This window comes from Glycine soja, chromosome 10 (assembly GCF_004193775.1).
Source record: "Glycine soja cultivar W05 chromosome 10, ASM419377v2, whole genome shotgun sequence".
NCBI lineage: Eukaryota > Viridiplantae > Streptophyta > Magnoliopsida > Fabales > Fabaceae > Glycine > Glycine soja.
This window is the reverse complement of record NC_041011.1, coordinates 6950515-6969770: the sequence shown is the minus strand read 5'-3', so window position 1 is coordinate 6969770 and position 19256 is coordinate 6950515. Positions and strand designations below refer to the sequence as shown.

At 35.1% G+C, this 19256-nt stretch overlaps 2 protein-coding genes across 2 annotated transcripts; both read right to left on the bottom strand.

Annotated features, from left to right (window-relative positions):
* Nucleotides 1-24: 24 nt before the first annotated feature.
* Nucleotides 25-3197, bottom strand: LOC114369360 (28 kDa heat- and acid-stable phosphoprotein-like). The gene is made up of 8 exons (XM_028326578.1): nt 2948-3197; nt 1685-1722; nt 1411-1488; nt 1195-1278; nt 1063-1097; nt 690-775; nt 435-500; nt 25-311 (listed from the first exon to the last, which is right to left on the bottom strand). Exons 1-8 carry the CDS (start codon nt 3012-3014, stop codon nt 277-279), a joined length of 489 nt encoding a protein of 162 aa, XP_028182379.1. The 5' UTR covers nt 3015-3197; the 3' UTR covers nt 25-276.
* Nucleotides 3198-13163: 9966 nt separating this feature from the next.
* On the bottom strand, nt 13164-18839 carry LOC114372472. The gene is made up of 8 exons (XM_028330037.1): nt 18400-18839; nt 17341-17544; nt 16700-17191; nt 15966-16076; nt 15462-15647; nt 13824-14027; nt 13607-13727; nt 13164-13520 (listed from the first exon to the last, which is right to left on the bottom strand). The coding sequence occupies exons 1-8, from the start codon at nt 18790-18792 to the stop codon at nt 13408-13410; spliced, it is 1824 nt and encodes a 607-aa protein (XP_028185838.1). The 5' UTR covers nt 18793-18839; the 3' UTR covers nt 13164-13407.
* Between the last annotated feature and the right edge of the window lie 417 nt (nt 18840-19256).

Genomic DNA, 19256 nt, shown 5'->3' with positions numbered 1-19256 from the left:
AACACTATGTGCAATTTCAGTATCTGGATAGAAATATCAACCTTCATTTCAGAAAAAAGAGCATATCCTAATGTGTAATTTTTAAAAACGTTTATATATAATCACGATTTTAAACCACAGAATATGAAAATATAATTGCATTACATGTTACCAGCTTGGTGTGGTAATACCATAATATAAAGCCAAATGGACATAATGTTTTAAGTGTAGTAGGAGCAACCGTTCCACCTTACTAATTGGAGCAAATTTTTGGTGGCATGACATTTTCCAGGAAACTCACTTGCGCGCCTCAGCCTTCTTCTGCTCTTTCGCTGAAACAAATTAACTTACTAGTTTCAAGCTTTTGGATATAAAAATAGAATAACATTCTAACAAACTAACATTTGCCAATCGAAAAGAAAAAATAAAAAAACCCAACAGTTTTTAGAGCTAACCAGCTTTCTCTTCTTCTCGCTTTTTAGCAGCATCTTCCCTTTGCTGACGTATAAGAGCTAAACGTTCTGCATGACAGAAACTAAACATTAATCATTGGAAAAACAATAATAGCCTTCATAAAAGATCATGTCTCCCGGCAGAACTCATACAGCTTAGTACCTACCATATCAACCAATCAAGGCAGAAAAAAGATGTAAAAAGGGCAAAAGCACATAATTAGAGAAACTATTTCAATTTTCAAGAGCTAGCGGTACCTAAATCCTTCTTTGCTTGTTCTGTTTTTCCTTGCTCTTGCAGCCTCATATAGCGCTCATGGGCTCTCTGTTTCTCTATCTCCTCTCTGCAAACAGGCATGAAAATTTAAATATATTAAAAAACATGTTTCAGAAGTTTCACTTTCAAAATTCCCCTAATATAGAACTGAAACTGAAATAGTTAGACATAATAGAATGTTCTGCTGATCAGCTCCCCTTTTAACAATAACTTATTAGTTGTGTTAGACCTTCTTATGCATTTACAATCCCACGATTTACACATTCCCCTCCCCTCTTTTCTGATGCTAGGTGGAATCTCAATTTTGACAACCTTGCCCACATTTAAACAACAAGAAAATGAAAAGTAGCAAACCTTTCACGCCTTGAAAGTTCTGTTGTTTTTCCAACCTGCATCCACAAGAAAATAGCATTATTCTTCCAACCTCTATAAATATGTCTATGTAACTGTAAGGAGTAAGGTCCACAACAGTAAAGTTGAACTCACATCAACATCTCTAGCTTTCAAGCTCTTTGGCTTTACCAAGTTAGGATTTTCAATCTCAATAACTCCTTGTGTTCCTTTTTTCTTCTGCATACATTATATAGTGACAAGACAACAAATTTCATATTGATGGGGTAAGACCATAGAAAGAAACAAAGCCTTTTATAAAAGCAAAAAAATGCAATCCATCTATATTAGTAATTACTACAAAATACTAACAGAAGTTTCCTCTTCTGATTCTTCTCCAGATTCATCCCCAGATACTTCCTCAGGCTCCTCTTCATGCTCAGCTTCTTTCTAATAAGTTGGCAAGATAATGAAAAAGATATAAAGAAAATGGGGAACAAATTAATTCATATCATGTGCATATAAAAATGAATTGTTGCCACAGATACTTTATCTAAACAAAACTATTCTGTGTGTAAGTGATCACATGTGTGTGCTTTGAGAGAGAGGTGCAAAATGAAGAGGGGGAAAGGATGCAGAAGAAAACCTGTCTAAAAGTTCGAGGACGGTTAGAGGTTCCAGCAACTGCAGTAACCACAAGCAACATTTAAGTTTTCAGAGGCACTTTTTTCCTTTTCACCATTACAAAATATCATATTTTCTGTTTCTTTTCTTAGAAGGGGAAGGGGGCCAAAGGGTGTTGGCATCAACAAGAACCTTTACTTCAGCTAAGCATCAACATAAAGGAATTGGCTTATAATTAAACAAACAGTAATCCCTCCACAAAGTATTAACAAACTGGACAAGACCTATGGTGAGTGGAAATCACGTCAAATAACAAAACATTAAATTTCCCAATATGCATGTTACTACGTCAGACCAAAAGATACTAGAAAGGAAATGCATCTGGCATTGAACTAAGGTATTAATTTAAAAGCAATCACAGGGTTGAACAAATAAAGATGTCAATTTCTTCCGCATGTGTCCTTTGTCAAACCTACAAAGATCCACTAAAACTTTTTAAAATAACCACACCTTTGTGTGTCTGCCTGATGTATCAGTCCCACATCCACAATCCAATCCATTTTCTCCCCAATATCCACAAAATGTAATGTTAACAATTCTTGAAAGAAAAATAAATTGTATCCACAAAACAGGCTGTTCATGTGCTCTTCTCTTTCCTCATATTCACAAAACCCACATACACAACAGACATATTCATGAGTTATAGTCCATACTCCATAATAAAGGATAGCCGAAATAGAAACTCACCAAAACCACAAACAGCAAAATGACAATATCAACAAATTAAAGGAGTAATTAGTACAGTTTTCTCTCCACCATTGAAAAAAAAACACATACAATTTCTCCCATTCATCTAAGGTCCTGACTCATGTCTATTTTGCAACTGTAGCTCACTTTTAAAGCTTCCGAACAAAAAAATCAAACAAAAAGGCACAAAACTCAACAGTTAAACCAAATAAATGAAAACAGTGACTCAAATTCAATTCAAAACAATAACAGATAGATATTCAGAGACTTCACAAGCCAGATCTAACAATCCCAACAAATTCCAAACACACATCAAAACATCCATGCACCGCCCTTCATCCCATTCTACAGCTTCAACAAAACACAAAAAAAAAAAAAAAAACAATAACAAAATTGAAAAACCATTATTTTGCAACAACAAAATTTCTTGGATTCAGGTGACATAAAAAAAGACCCACAAAGAATAGTAAACAGCAATCGAAATTCAAAGGGCAAAGACGTAAACTACAACGAAAAGTGAGAAAAAGGGGACACTCACGCATATCTTCCGGGGTGGAGAACTGGCGGCGACCGGTGGGCTTGCTCTTGAATTTTCCTCTTCCCATCGTACCGTTTCAATCGCAACCAACGCTACGCTACGATTTTTCGAATTCAATTCTTCTTCTTCTTCGTTCTGATTATTTATTTATGAGATTGTTAAAGTTTGAGAGAACAACAAAAAGAAGATGCACTTTGCACCCTCTTTCCCTTTATTCGAAATTCCAAAAACCCTAGTTAAACTGCACACAAATTTGCGAGATAAATTATTTGTTATTTATAAATTATTTAATTTTGAAGGACACGAATTTAGATTATTGACTTTTTATTTTTTATTTTTTATTTTTTATTTTTTATTTTATCTCTTGTCTTATTTATAGGGTCCCTAATTTTTTTAATAATAGTAAAATTCATAAAATTTTAAATTTCAACAAATTAGTCCAATAAAAAATTTAATCTTAAATTAATTTTTAAATTTTACAACTTAATATTAAATTAATCTTTAAAAATTATTGTAAAATTAATTATTAACCTTTATAATTTAATAACAAAATAATTTTATAAATTTAATGATGTTATTAATTTGTCCGCATTTTTTTAAGGACAAATTTATCATCATATTACACTTTTGATGGGAAAAAAATTTTATTTATCTTTTTTATTTTTTAAAAAATATATAGGAGTTAACTCAATGACCCATATATGTTTATTTGGGCTAATCCAAGTGGGCCTGTTGGGCCCAAATTAGCCCACCACCATGATATCCAACCAAAACCTAAAAATCTCATCTTTTCTTGCACTCTACAACTATATCAAATCTTGGAAATTGAATTTCTTTGTATCCTAAGTGCACAAATTTTTTTCTTTTAAGTTAATTTGAAAGCTCAATTTTTTTGTTCGTTGTAATTTTACATTTTTTTAAGGTCTACAAGACACTCACATGTACTTTGACTTACGTCAACCCTTCATGTTAATCTTGACATAAAAGTATGGACGTCCGACCGTCGGACTCTCAACTCACAACTTATCTCTAACCACCTAATTATTTAAATATATTGTCATCTCTTTATCTTGTATTCAAAGCTACACATTATCAGTAAGTAACCATTGTTTATTAGTTTTTATTTCTAAGCTATACATTATCTCTAACTTTATCTATAAGTTATCCTTATCTATTGATTATTATCCATAAGCCGATAACTATCAATCAAGACTGTTATGTCAACATAACACCCCATCAACAAGGACGTGCACCTCCCTCTCCACACTATTAGGTTCTCTCTCGTACTCGTTACAAACCTATTACACACGCTCACATCTCCTCATGTATTCACTTGGGTTTCCAAAATAGTGTAAAGTGCTTCGAATCATTGCTATTTGACTCGAATCTATTCTAAAAAAGTCGAGGTATTTTGAATTGTTTGTTGACACAGACAAAGTCAAGGAAAACCTCAAAAATTCTTTTCATATTGGACCTTGGACATATCGTAGTTCCAATAGTATCCTAATTCATGTACCTACTTGAGCACACCTTAGCTATGTTCATCTGTGTTAGCTTCAGATTTTGATAAGTACAATTTTTTTTACATATTATATATTTTTTGTTACATGCAATTTTACATGAAAGAAGGGGAATTCAATTTTATTTTATTTTAACGAGTTGCCATGAAATTTGCTAACTTTTAGACTCTCTTTTTTATACTAACCCAGAAATTGTTTTGTTTGTTTTCCTTTCCTCTGGGTTAAATGTTGAAATGAAATTCAATTTTTTTTGTCATGCCTTCCAAGTGTTTGATGAAATATGTGAGTTGGTGATGAGGTTGCAAATTGATAGGAAATGAAGAAGGGAGTAGACATGGCAAGAAAACTCGTACCCGTGGGTACCCGTTCGAATCCGTCTCGACTTTGACGGGTAATATCTGAGTCGACTAGGTATGGGTTTGGGTTTGGATTTTTCCGATAACCAAAAGTTGGGTACGGGTACAGGTATGAGATTACTACATCCGCCCCAACCCCAAACCCGGACCCGCCTCATCACTTAAAATTTTTAAAATTTTTACATAATTTAATCAAAAGGCTTAGACTTTTTATTACTAGTTAATTTTATTTTAGAATTTTTACATAATTTAATATTCTTTTCTTAACAGTTTTTGTAGACACATGCGCTATAATAAATTTGTTGACACATAAGTGATTAAAAATAAATGTTTAACAATCAATTTATTTTTTCTAAACTCAAATTTTTAATATTTTCTTTAAAAAAATTATTTTTTTAATTTGAATCGGGTACGGGACGGGGTTGGGGATACCCAATACCCAACGGGTACGGGGATGGGATAATAAACTTTAAACCGTCGAATATCGGGTACGAATATGGGAACATGTTGGGGAGTCGGAGTCGGGGATTGGAGAGACAATACCCGTCCCTGCCACACCCCATTGTCATGTCTAGAAGGGAGTTCATTCACAAAAGCAATGGATATCCTATGTTACACAAATAGGTAGGTTAATGCATGTGATGATGACAAAGATACACCCTGGTGGGAAAGTTTACCACTTTCGGGCGAAGCGCCAAATGGCCGAGAGTTTAGGACAGATTGCCAAGTTCAGACGTCACTTTGGGCTAGAAAATCCAGAGGGCAATGAAAATTGACTTGTTGTTCAATGAGTAGAGGGAGCTTTGCCTTTTTTTTGTGCAAATTGGTGGAAAATAACTAGGAAATTGTTGATACTCTCAAGCAGGTTTTTTTGTAGCATTCAATATCTATAGTTTAACTGCATATATGTTTCCTTCTTCAGTTCTTATAAAGTGATATTTGCTTGTGGGTTTATTCAATGCAAGTTCAAGCTGAGGTTCTCTTTGCTGTGACTTTTGGATATTACTGAAAGAGAAACTTTGATGTTAGGGACTAGGACACACTGATGTTTATGTTGAAGGATCAAATTAATAGTTTGAATTGAATAACCATATGGAGTGATTGCTTGGTCCAAGCATAAATTTTGTCTGAAACAGGTGCAATCATCAAAAGTATTATTCATACATTTTTGTTTGTGATTATCGTTATCTGCTTATATGTTTTAGAGAAGTTCAAGAACATAATTATGCTAAAACACTTTACACTTGCTTGTTTTACTTGGATACACTAATATCCCATAATTGACACATGAGGAAAATATAAAATTTGTGTGTCATTTATATAGCACGGATAAGTTTTCGAGCAGCAGAATCTGATTTTGGTCTACCATCAAGAAAATTTCAGCTTGTGCACCCAAAAAAATTATCATCAATATTTATTCTCTCGTAATACTTAATGCTTTTTTCATTTACCTAGCCACTTCCAAAACCTCTAACTCCTTCTAAATCAAGATTTGAGCAAACAATGCAGCATCTGATTTAAATGGTCCATATAATAGTTCTCCATCCTTTTACTGAACAAATCCAGAAGAACAACTCAAAGATAGAGAAGTACTATTAATTTCTTCATATTTGTTTCAAGTTCAAAGTACCATTTGTACAAATAAGAATATTTCTGTCACATGATTTCTTCTTCATATAGATAGATATAAGATCTATGAAACAATTACTTAGAAGTATATTTTGTGAAACAGTTCTTCCTATCTTATATATGTAAACAAATTAATTATTAGATAAAAATTAATTGTCACAAAATTTATTATGTAAATTTATATGTGCATTAAATATATATTAGAAATTTTAGTATTATATATAATGACATTAATTATTTTACATAATATCTTTGTAAAAAAAAAGGCAAAAACTTATTTTTTTAAAAAATAATTTGGGTTGAATGGTTCATGCTATAATATCTTTCAAAAATTCTTGAAGGTAATATAATTGGTTTTTAGAAGGTTTGAATTACCAAATTATGAAGTTTAATTCCTTCAAAAAAATCCCATTGTGTAGTTGCTAGAATTTTTTGTCCTTGTTTTAAGCCTTTGTTAGCCTAACCCTAAGCCTTTTCCTTGTCACAAATTGATGGTTGAACTTTGTGTAAACTTTCTCTTGAATTGCTTTAGAACTCAAGGAGAATTCTAGAGTGGAAAAAGGCAAGAGTGTACAAAATTTAAAAAAAAAAGTCATATTTGAGAGATACACTTGAGTGTGGTGAGATTCTATTTTCTTTATAACTATTATTATTTTTATTTTGAACATGTCAGGTGGTGGTGAATATCAATTGGATGGGGCACAAAGATTCTTGTTGGATGCTCTCAATGCTCAAATGCAAAGATTATTGAGAGAGAACAACAAGGAGTTGTATGAAAGAATTGAGCGATTAGAGAATCGTGAACGTCATGAGGACGAAAGGAGAGGTGGAAATGGTGGTGGTCCAAGGCCAAAATGAATTGAAGGAGTCAAGCTCAACATTCCTCCCTTTAAAGGCAAAAGTAATCCGGAGGCATATTTGGAGTGGGAGCTCAAGATAGAGCATATCTTCTCATGTAACACCTATGAGGAGGCCCAAAAACTAAAGCTAGCAGCCGCAGAATTCTCAGATTATGCTCTTGTGTGGTGGAACAAATTGCAAAGGGAGAGAGCTAGAAATGAGGAGCCTTTGGTGGAAACTTGGGTTGAGATGAAAAGGATCATGAGGAAGCGGTATGTGCCGACAAGCTATACTAGGGACTTAAAATTCAAACTTCAAAAGTTGTCCCAAGGTAGCAAAGGCGTTGAGGAATACTATAAAGAAATGGAGGTGCTCATGATTCAAGCCAAGATAGAAGAGGATGAAGAGGTAACTATGGCTAGATTTCTTAATGGTTTAAATAGTGATATCCGTGATGTTGTTGAGCTGCAAGAATTTGTTGAAATGGAGGATTTGCTTCACAAAACAATCCGGGTAGAGCAACAATTGAAGAGGAAAGGTGTGGCCAAAAGGAGTTTCACTAATTATGGTTCTTCTAGTTGAAAGAACAAGAGTAAAGGGGCTGCCACCTCTAATGTAGCACCTATACCATCAAAAACTCCTCCAAAATTCCAAGAACAATCCTAAAAAAAGAGTTGGGATGTGAAGTGCTTTCGGTGCCAAGGCTTGGGACATTATGCACATGAGTGCCCTAACAAGAAAGCCATGATTCTTAGAGATGGAGAGTACATTAGTGAGTCCGAAGTTGAAAAGGGAAAAGAGAGTGAGGATGATGAGGAGGAAGTGGAGAAAACACCGGAGGGAGAATTGTTGATGATTAGACGGTTACTTGGCCATTAATTGAAGTCTATGGAGAAAAGTTAAAGACAAAACATTTTCCACACTAGATGTTTGATCAATGGCAAAGTTTGCATGGTGATCATTGATGGAGGGAGTTGTACCAATGTGGCAAGTGCAAGACTTGTGTCTAAATTGAATTTAGTCACAAAACCACATCCTAGGCCATATAAGCTTCAATGGCTTAGTGAGGATGGAGAGGTGCAAGTAAGGAAGCTAGTGGAGTTTGATATTTCCATTGGAAAGTACAATGATAAGGTGCTTTGTGATGTTGTTCCTATGGAGGCCATCCACTTACTCTTGGGGAGACCATGGCAATTTGATAAGAGGGATAATCATGATGGTTTCACCAACAAGATCTCTTTCATGTATCAAGGCAAAAAGATAGTGCTCAAATCATTGAGTCCACAAGAAGTGTGTGAGGATAAAAAAATGAGAGAGAAAATTCTTCAAGAAAATAGAGAAAAAGAAAAAGAGAGCTAAACACTTGAGAGTTCAAAAAGTGAGGACAAAAAGAGGGAAACACAAGAGAGGAAAAAGATGAGTGAAACACTTGAAGTGAGGGACAATTTTCTAGCTACAAAGGGAGAGGTCAAATGGTTGTTTCATTCAAAACAACCCTTATACTTGTTAATTTGCAAAAATTATGTTTTGACAACTAACACTTTTGATAACTTTGAATTGCCTTCTAGTGTGAAAACTCTTTTGCAGGAATTTGAAGAGGTGTTTCCATCAAGTGTTCCAAGTAGGTTGCCACCATTGAGGGGAATTAAGCATCAAATTGATCTCATGTCGTGAGCTTCTTTGTCTAATAGGCCAACTTATAGGAGCAACCCTTAAGAGACCAAGGAGATCCAAAGACAAGTGGAAGAACTCATTGGTAAGGGATGGGTAAGAGATAGCATGAGTCCATGTGTTGTACCGGTAATTTTGATTCCAAAAAAAGATGGTTCTTGGAGGATGTGCTCCGATTGTAGAGCTTTAAACAATATTACCATTAAATATAAGTATCCAATACCTAGACTTAATAATGATTTGCTTGATGAATTGCATGGTGCTTGTTTCTTTTCCAAAATTGATTTGAAAAGTGGTTACAATCGAATCAGGATTAAAGAAGGAGATGAATGGAAAACTGCTTTCAAAACTATATGGATTATATGAATGGTTGGTTATGCCTTTCGGTTTGACTAATGCACCAAGCACTTTTATGAGATTAATGAACCATGTTTTGAGAGAATTCATTGGTAAATTTATGGTGGTGTACTTTGATGATATCCTTGTTTATAGCACAACCCTTGATTTGCATGTTGCACATTTAAAATCGGTGTTGTGTGTGTTTAGGAAGGAACAATTGTATGCTAACCTTGAAAAATGCATCTTTTGCAAAGACCATGTTGTGTTTCTTGGTTTTGTAGTGAGTTCCAAAGGGGTTCAAGTTGATGAAGAAAAGGTCAAGGCTATCCAAGAGTAGCCTACACCTAAAAGTGTGACCGAGGTGAGAAGTTTTCATGGCCTAGCAAGTTTTTATAGGCGATTTGTGAAGGATTTTAGTACTTTGGCAGCACCTTTGAATGAGGTAATTAAAAAAAATGTTGTTTTCAAATGAGAAGAGAAACAAGAAGAAGCTTTCAATGCTCTTAAGCAAAAGTTAACCAATGTCTCCATACTTGCTTTGCCAAATTTTTCAAAATCTTTTGAAATTGAATGTGATGCTTCAAATGTTGGGATTGAGGCTATATTGTTACAAGAAGGTCATCCAATTGCTTATTTTAGTGAGAAATTAAGTGGACCTAACTTTAACTATTCTACTTGTGATAAAGAGTTGTATGTCTTAGTGAGAGCGTTGAAAACATGGCAACACTATCTTTATCCCAAGGAGTTTGTGATCCATAGTGACCATAAGTCCCTAAAATACTTAAAGGGACAAGGCAAGCTAAACAAAAGACATGCAAAATGGATGGAATTTCTTGAGCAATTTCCTTATGTTATTAAACATAAAAAGGGAAAAGGAAATATTGTTGCGGATGCCTTGTCAAGAAGACACTTTTTGCTTTCTATGCTTGAAACAAAAATGATTGGATTTGATTGCTTAAAAGAAATGTATGAAGGAGATGACACCTTTGGTGAAATCTTCAAAAATTGTGAAAAGTTTTCTAAAGATGGTTTTTATAGATATGAGGGCTATCTTTTCAAAGAAAATAAATTATGTGTGTCCAAGTGTTCTACTAGAAACTTGCTTGTGTGTGAAGCCCATGAATGTGGGTAGATGGGGCATTTTGGGGTCCAAAAGACCTTAGATACATTGAAAGAACATTTTTATTGGCCTAACATGAAGAAAGATGTGCAAAAATTTTGTGAGTGTTGTATTGTTTGCAAAAAGGCCAAGTCAACGGTAATGCCTCATAGTTTGTATACCTCTTTGCTAATTCCGGATTCTTCATGGATTGATTTATCAATGGACTTTGTTTTAGGGCTGCCTAGAACAATTAATGGTAAGGATTTAATATTTGTTGTTGATGATAGGTTTTCTAAAATGACTCATTTTATCCCTTGTAGGAAATTTGATGATGCTAATCATGTGGCGGATTTGTTCTTCAAAGAAGTGGTGAAACTCCATGGATTACCAAGAAGCATTATTAGTGACAGGGACTCCAAGTTCCAAAGCCATTTTTGGAGGACCGTATGAGGAAAGTTGGGTACTAAGTTACTATTTTCTACTACTTGTCACCCTCAAACGGATGGACAAACGAAGGTCGTGAATAGGACTTTGGGTACCTTGCTAAGGACCGTTTTGAAAATAGAATCTTAAAAATTGGGAAGTTTGCTTACCTCACATTGAATTTGCTTATAATAGGGTTGTGCATAACACCACTAGTTGTTTTCCTTTTGAGGTTATTTATGGTTGCAATCCACTAACTCCTCTTGATTTGTTGTCAATGCCTAATATTTTAGTTTTTAAGCATAAGGAAGGACAAGCCAAAGCGGACTATGTGAAAAAGCTCCATGAAAGAGTCAAGGCCCAAATTGAAAAAAGGAATGAGAGCTATGCTAGACAAGCAAACAAAGGCGCAAAAAGGTTATTTTCCAACCCGGAGATTGGGTTTGGGTTCACATGAGAAAGGAGAGGTTTCCAGAGCAAAGAAAATCCAAGCTTCAACCAAGAGGGGATGGTCCATTTCAAGTACTTGAAAGGATAAATGAATATGCATACAAGATTGAATTGTCCGGTGAGTATAATGTGAGTACTACATTTAATGTGTCTGACTTAACTCTTTTTTATGTAGATGGAGAAGCTGATTTGAGGACAAATCCTTTTGAAGAGGGAGAGAGTGATGAGGACATGGCAAGGACTAAGGGCAAAGAACCTCTAGAAAGACTTAGAGGACCTATGCCAAGGACTAGTACAAAGAAGGCCAAGGAAACTCTTCAATAAGTGTTAACCATGCTATTTGAATTTAGGCCCAAGTTACAAGTGGAGAAGTTTCGGATTGTCAATTGCACCATGTTCCAAGAAGAGTAGAGGGCGCCACCTTTGTTGAGTGGTTTTATTAGTATTTTGTTAGTTGAAATAAAGGCTCAAACTTGTGTTAAAGTGGTTGTCAATTCTCTTTGAATTTTCACCACCTATGGGCTTGTTTATTTTTAAAGAAATTAAGGTTTAATAAGGTGGAAACTCTAGACTTGCGGATGCCTCTTGGCTGACCAAGAGCTAAGCATTATGTTTTTGTGTCTTAATTCTAGTTTTAATTAGGTATAATGACACCATCAATTGTTATTTTTAGTGATCATTTCATCCTCTCACTTGTGTAACCAACTTGATGTCATTCTTATTTATGGGCTGCACATTTTCTAATAAAAAACAGACCTTGAATTGAGTTTTAATCACCTTTTAAAGTGTGAGAGTGAATCTCCTTAGTTACTTGAGTGATTCAAGAAATTGATTTATCAAGGAACATCACTTGTGTATGACATCCGAAGGAATGATTCTTCCAATCACCTTCTTCATTCTCCTTATCCATTCTATTTTCTGAATTTCATAAAAAAAAATAACCTTTGAAGATCCATCCTTAAACCTTGTGCAAATGGATTTACATTACATAAATGATCTATTAACTCAATTGGTTAAAGCATCGTGCTAATAACACAAAAATCACATATTCAATTTTTGCTTAGATCATTAATTTTAAATTAATTCGTAAAATATATTTTTGAAAAAAAAATTAAAAAAATCGTATGGATCATTTATGGATTCACTATCTGAAAGTCCAATAAGATTGCCCATCCTTATTTTTATGGAAGGACAAAACTAAAATTACACATAATGTAGTAAATGTACCAACAATTTGCATGGTGCTCAGAGAAAAACCCAGTGATGCAAGGACAGTCTAAATAAAAACATCAAAAAGCACCCACTTCGGCGCAGCATAGTTCCAAAGAAGTTTTAGTTTTTGCTATAGCTGGTTTAGTATTTACGTTCCCAGAAATAGTAATATGAAAATAATAAGTTTTAATGTTTGGTAGAAAAGAACACAAGTAATTTTCGGATATAATTCTTTTAAAATATTAATAAATAAATAATAATTTTTTCTACCTTTATAGGTGAAAAAAATTAAGTAATTGACAATAAACAATATTCCTAGAAATTTTAAATAATAACAAACATTTTATAACTTTTTGTAATAATCTCATTCTCATGAGAGTGATTTAACCTTTTTATAAAATACACCAAGAAAACTGAAAATACACCATTTCTCGTTTTCACCCTCCATTTCCCCAATCTTCCTTGCATAAAGGTAAAAATGTCTATATCTACATTATCTTCATTTTTTTCTACTCTTTTATTTATTCAAATAAGCAGAATTTTTTTCCATTTTAATTTCCACTCATCCAAACGGTACATCATATTCACTTCACTTTGTTTTCTTTCTCTCTCTAATATATTTATATCTTCATTTCTCTCTTGTTTCCACCCCCTATCTGTTTTCTCAGCCAATCAATGCATAAATGATGTTCCAAGTAGATTCATATTGAGAAAGGGTTATGAACTATCTTGAAACAATGTGCTAAAGTATTCAGGATGCCTATTAAAAAAAGAAACGGATAAAAACTCGAGGTGGTGCCAGAAAATTTTCACTTAGGGGGAATATAACCTTAAATCTACAATATTCTGATTGGTTAATCAACCAGTAGAGTAGGAGACTAACTAGCTTCTAGTCTTACAATTACCCCAAGAAAAGGGTCACCGGAATGGCCTGGCTAGAGCAAAATATGCATCTGGATTTATTGACATTAATAACTCTACAACGATAACTTTTTCAGGAAGGGACACCTTGAGACCTGGTTCAATGATACCTGCTTGAGAAAATCCAAGAGAAAAACACTGAGCAACTTTAATAGCGTTATGATAAAACAAAGTATTAAAAGTAATTAGATCCTACTTGGAGAAAGCTTTTTCCCTCCATATAGCTCCCTTGCTAAAGGATTAACAGACCAATGATTGACAGCCACACGACTCAAAGGTTGGAAACCAACTATCTTTCCCTCGCTAGAGAAAACCACCTGTTTTTTGAAAACAATTGCAAGGGCAAGAAAATCAATAAATGCAGTAATAAGAGTTGCCTGACAAAATTATAATATTCTGAAATTCTGGAGTACCTGGTAACTAGCAATGTCTTGTATGGACACTTTTGCATCTGCATCTATATTCTCTGAAGTAGAAAGAGTATCGACACCTTCACCTCTCAAGTAAGCCGGCAATTCTCCAATCCATACACCAATACCATCCTCCACCTTAATTTCACCTGACCAGCCAAAAGTGCCCTTTGCCTTGGCAATAGCTAACACACAATACTCTTCCAACTATCCATGTAAAAGATCCAAACAAGTTCTCAGAAAGAAGTATAAGGCGCTATAAACTACTAAACAAACAGTACAAATATGCCAGGAGGAACTCAAAAACAAAGCTACTACAAATGGCCTATAACCTTTGCACTGAAGTGTCAGTGTTACAACATAGGACAGCAAACAATAGGGCACAAGCCAGTGCCAAAATTCAGTCACCTTTTCAGTATTATAACTTAGAGATCAAACCATTTCCTAGACAAGCCTTTTTCCATAATGTGTCTTCATTGTCTCAAATATGGTATCTTTTGTATATAATAAGATAGATTTCTTGGGCAGCCCATTTTGAATGTGAGAACATTCAAGCCTATCCAACCACTTGCTAAGTTTTGACATTCAAGAATTAGGGTTCTAAAATTTTAACATTATATAATGCCTTTCCCTGTAGGAAATTCAATAAGGCACTTTTGAGTTGTGAATTTTTTGCTGGTGTATGGTGCATTTTGCAGGCGTGTAATTCCAGAAATTTTCATTCTGAAAGGGCAGTTGTTTGTCTGAGATGCAAAGGTAAGGCCTGGGTCTTCTGAACAAAAAAAAAAAATTCACACACGCAAAAACGAGGTGGAAGCCTTGGGCACTAGTTACCTCCCCTTTAATAAACTTAAATTTGTAGTGTCCTTTGTAAAGTATTCCCAGGTTTCTCCTGGTTTGTAATCTTTTCTTTCTAAATGAAATCTTCATTTATCTAAATAAGAAGGCATATTTGTGGCTATAAGACAGTAATGCTAATGTGGTGATCATAGTAGTTAATAGTCCCCAATAGCAGTTCTACTCCAGACTCTGGTGGAGTGTTTTTGTGTAGCAAGAGTTGTGGCCCCAAATAGCAGCTGCTATCCCAAAAATCATGGCCATTGCGGCTGCTATTGTTGACAGAAAAATTCCATCAATATCCCAGTTATTGTGGGACACTGGTCCTATTTATTTATTTTGGGGGGGTATATTTCATTCTTTATTTGAGAGATAAGGAAAGCCATACTCTGTTTCTGCTTCAAGTAGTTGAGAATGAGGTTGAGGAAAAGAAAGGCACTGTTATTGTATATTTCATTCTTTATTTGAGAGATAGGGAAAGACACACTCTGGAATTGATAACTATGATGGTGATAAGAAGTCTAAAATGCTAAACAAAAGGCACAAAGAGGTCTACAACAAATTACCATTTTGTTCAGATCTAAATAGTTGTGAGTTGTCAAAAACTTCAAATAATATGGACTATTTGGAAGTACAAATGAAAGGAAAGAAGCACAATAAGGAGGTAGTTTAATAGTAAACTCTGTATTTACTCATTCCTAAAAAGTGGACGCAAATTTTGCATGAACTACTTGTGAATATTCTCAACATAGCAATCAGTATAATTGCATAAAAGAATAAAAGAAAAAAGGATAGAGTGCAAACCTTTTGTGTATCAAAAAAGTCATTGATTGCAACATCGACTTCAGATGATGGTAGAGATCTATGTTCTACTGAGTGTTTCCTTTCCTTGCATAACCAAGGCAAACAAAATTGACCCAGAGCACTAATTGCTACAAGAAATATACCACTTGCAAGGGCAAGTGACAAAAATTTTGGAAAAGAATTCCCCTACAAAAATAATTAAAGAATAAAAAAAGTTAAATAATGTACTCTCCTCAACAGTCATATTAAAAAACCAATTAATACGAAGAAAATATAACTATTAACTAATGAAAAAATTCAATGAGAACTGTCCTTGTTTACTTATTTGTATGAGTACAAGAAAACTATATCTTTGGCGTTTATTTCAGCATCAGCATCGAAGTTTCTACACTGTTCCTCCTGTAAAGGAAATTTGGTCCTCCGCATTTTTGGTCCACAACAATGGATGCCACGAAATAAAGTTTTTCAGATTTAAAGAAAGAAAAAAAAGAGACATTAGATCACCTTTTTATTGGACACATTTGCAAACTTGGCAGCCACACCGCAGGATAATTGTTTATTAGGTAGGGAATAAGGATCCACATAGTATATATCTAGTGTTTCAGCCAACTGAACCTGCAATTTTGTTTGTTAAACTTACAACTGAATGACATCTATTGTATACATGATATTAATGACACAGTTATCACATAACTTCAGGTGACCCAAGTACAACCCTTCTATAGCATAGGTGTATATGCAATAAGTAAATCTAAATAAACAGAGCAATAACTAAGTAATGAACTAAAGACATCATATTCAAACTTACCAACGAATTGTTACAACTGGTTTTAGACAATAATAATTTAAAGAGAAAATTCAGATGAAGTTATACCTATGTTTTAGTGGTTTTTATGAGATATACTTTAAGGACTTGCTTTGACCCCATAGACCCATTCAGTCCAATTAATCACCAACAATTGTAGCCTACGGCCAACTCTGAGGTGGTTAAAGCAGACTGTCACTTGGATATCTAATAACTTGAAGTGAGAAAGAGGGAAGGCTACCCACAACTCAAACAAGAATATTGAGCCAAAGGTCTTGCTATCTTCTTTTTCTTCTCTTTTTAATAAAACTGAATACAAAAACAAAGCCCACTGCTAAGCTTACTAAAATAGTTGAGCCACAACTCCCAATAATTGAAAATAAAATTTAACATTAAAAATAAAAGGCCAGTGCAAAAGGAAAAGTCAAAATACCATTTGAGAGTGGGTCAAAAGAACTTCCCACCTATTCTCTGCAGACTTCTTCCAGCCTCCAATTTTGGAATCTCCCAATATCTTGGTGTCAATCTCTAACCGATATGCAGGTACATACTCACTTGCCCAAGCACTGAAATCAGAACCACCAATTTTCTCTAACTTTTCATAACATGATGACTTCCACCAATGATGCCCTGACTTAATTTTCACAGGCTTGAAGCCATCCTTCATTAAATTATAGTTATCCAATAGACTCCTAGCATTTTCAACTATCTCATCTTCAAATAATTTGGATAAGATAACTGCAGAATCTTTTGATTGCACACTTTCAGGCTTTCGAAACCAGCGAAAGAAACCACCTCTATTACCACCTTTGACTTTCTCAAGAAATTGTATTTGGGTGCTTTGAAGTGCAGAGATGCAAATCGCTTCTGCAAGCACTGAGATAAGATATTCATCAGCTGAGCTAAGAGCAAAAGATGCAGGAACCTGTTCATATGAAATGCATAAAAAGAACTCAATGCATCAGTATCAGGTCCACCTGCAGGACAGACATTATAATATGAAATTACAACTTACAATAGCAACAGAGATATCAAAACTCAAAAAAACTTCAAAAGAAATGAAAGGCAGCGAACCTCTCTCGGTGTTTCAAGATCAACCATCTTCCGTTCCTCTCCCGGTTGAAAGACAGTTAGGTCAAAGCTCCAAATCTGCTGCAAAACTACTTGCCTAAAGGTCATAGCAAGTACATTCTTAGACCCAGAGCCGGAAAATAGATCTTTAGGGAAAGAATTCCTGAGCTTAGCGGCTTTTTCTTTAACTTTCCTAGCAGGTAAGAACTGTCAAAACAACAAGCTTTGAAATTCAATCCTCATATTGCATTGCCACAATCTCCCACCAAAACATTTCAATAAACTAAATTACAAACACATCCCACAATTGCAGCCTAACACATACAAGCACCTCAAACATGTTCACAATTTCCTCGTCACAACATACACCATGTGTCATCCCTAATGCAATCGTAGCTCAATATACAAAATTATAGTCCCGTTCCGATAAACTTCTTCATAAACACTTATATTATATAAGAGAGAAATAATAAGGTAAAATGAGTTAAGTTTTTCTCATGAACTAACTTATGGAGTTAACTTTTATAAAAGCTGAAATGCATAAGTGCATGCTTGATTTGCATTTCCAAATGTTGAGGCATGCATTCCAATGCAAATCCAATGGATAAAAGTAAAATCCAACGGATAAAAGTAAAATCCAACGGATAAAAGCAAAACGAACACAAAAGCAAGGATTCCCAAATATGCTCTTCTAAGTTGATTTTAGCTTAGAAGAGAAATTCAATCCATTTTACCTTAGTTTTGTTTTTTTTTTCTTTATAAAGAAGTTTATCCAACAACGCGTAAGTAACAGAACCTTCAAGTACATTTATCACATTACGCCATGCTATCTCCTACGTGCACGATACAGAACGTGCAATGCAGAGAATTCCTTAAACAATAATCGAATAATAAAATTAAAAAGAATATACAGTGTGGCTTTGACAAATTCGTAACATTTTATGATTCTCCTTTTTCAATTTCACGAACCAGTCAAGAAGGGAGAGGGGAGAGGTCTCGAGTTCGAGTCCCCAAACTGAAATTTTTAACAAAGCTAACATTTGCCGATAAAAAAACACGAACCAGTCGAGTGGAGACAGTGGCGTGGTCGCATGAAGGAGCAGGGAACACGGTTTCGACGACCATGGCGTCCAAGCCGGCGTCGATGTGGTCGGTGGCGACTTCACCGCCGTCGGCGGCGGCGGCCGTCAGAGCTTGGTGGAAATCGACGGTTCCGACGAGAGTGAGCTGAGACAGGTCGGTGTCGTAGGTTCTGACGCATGGGAGGTTCTTGCCGTCGGAGTCGGCTATGGCTTGGAGCACTTCCTTCTCCGTCACCGGAATGCTCTTCGGAGAAGAACACGAGAGGGCAAAGATGGAATTTTTTGAGTTCGTGAAGCGCGGAGTAGGGTTGGAGAATTTGGTGTAGGAGAGAACAGGGGAAGACAGTGAGGAAGCGGCTATTGCCATTGTCATCGCCGTCGGTGACAATGGTTTCCTCACCACTCTCCGCTCTTATCATTCAACGTATAATAATGATATGGACTATTTGGGTTGGGCCATTTCTTCAAAACTGGATCCCCTTGGCCCAAACAAAATACTTGAAATTTGTTTTGTCGTTTCTGAACATTGTAGTGATATAATTATATAAAGTAACTTGAACGGATCAAGCAAGTTGAAATTCACCTAACATGAAACCTATCAATGCCAATGTTCCGTGGAGAGCAACAAACAAAAGTTCAGATACTACCTAATTGACACCAACGGGTAAAATCTCCCGGTGCTTCAGGACCCCATAATAACAAGAATAGACATGACAATGGGTGGAATAGGTACAGATATTATCTCCCCAATCTCTTATTCCGACTTCCCAACATATTTTCACACCTGTATCGACCTGTTTAAGTTTATTATCTCATCCCCATACTCGTCGTGTATCG

Bases quoted from the DNA above. Each gene is read 5' to 3' on its own strand.
- LOC114369360 (XM_028326578.1), bottom strand. From the start codon at position 3,014: ATGGGAAGAGGAAAATTCAAGAGCAAGCCCACCGGTCGCCGCCAGTTC. The intron at 1,723-2,947 runs GTGAGTGTCCCC...TGGTTACTGCAG, and splicing joins CTCCACCCCGGAAGATATGC to TTGCTGGAACCTCTAACCGT. The intron at 501-689 runs GTACCGCTAGCT...TCTGTCATGCAG, and splicing joins ACAAGCAAAGAAGGATTTAG to AACGTTTAGCTCTTATACGT.
- LOC114372472 (XM_028330037.1), bottom strand. From the start codon at position 18,792: ATGACAATGGCAATAGCCGCTTCCTCACTGTCTTCCCCTGTTCTCTCC. The intron at 17,545-18,399 runs GTTCGTGTTTTT...TTGTTTTGACAG, and splicing joins CCACTGTCTCCACTCGACTG to TTCTTACCTGCTAGGAAAGT. The intron at 14,028-15,461 runs GTTTGCACTCTA...TTACATGGATAG, and splicing joins ACTTTTTTGATACACAAAAG to TTGGAAGAGTATTGTGTGTT.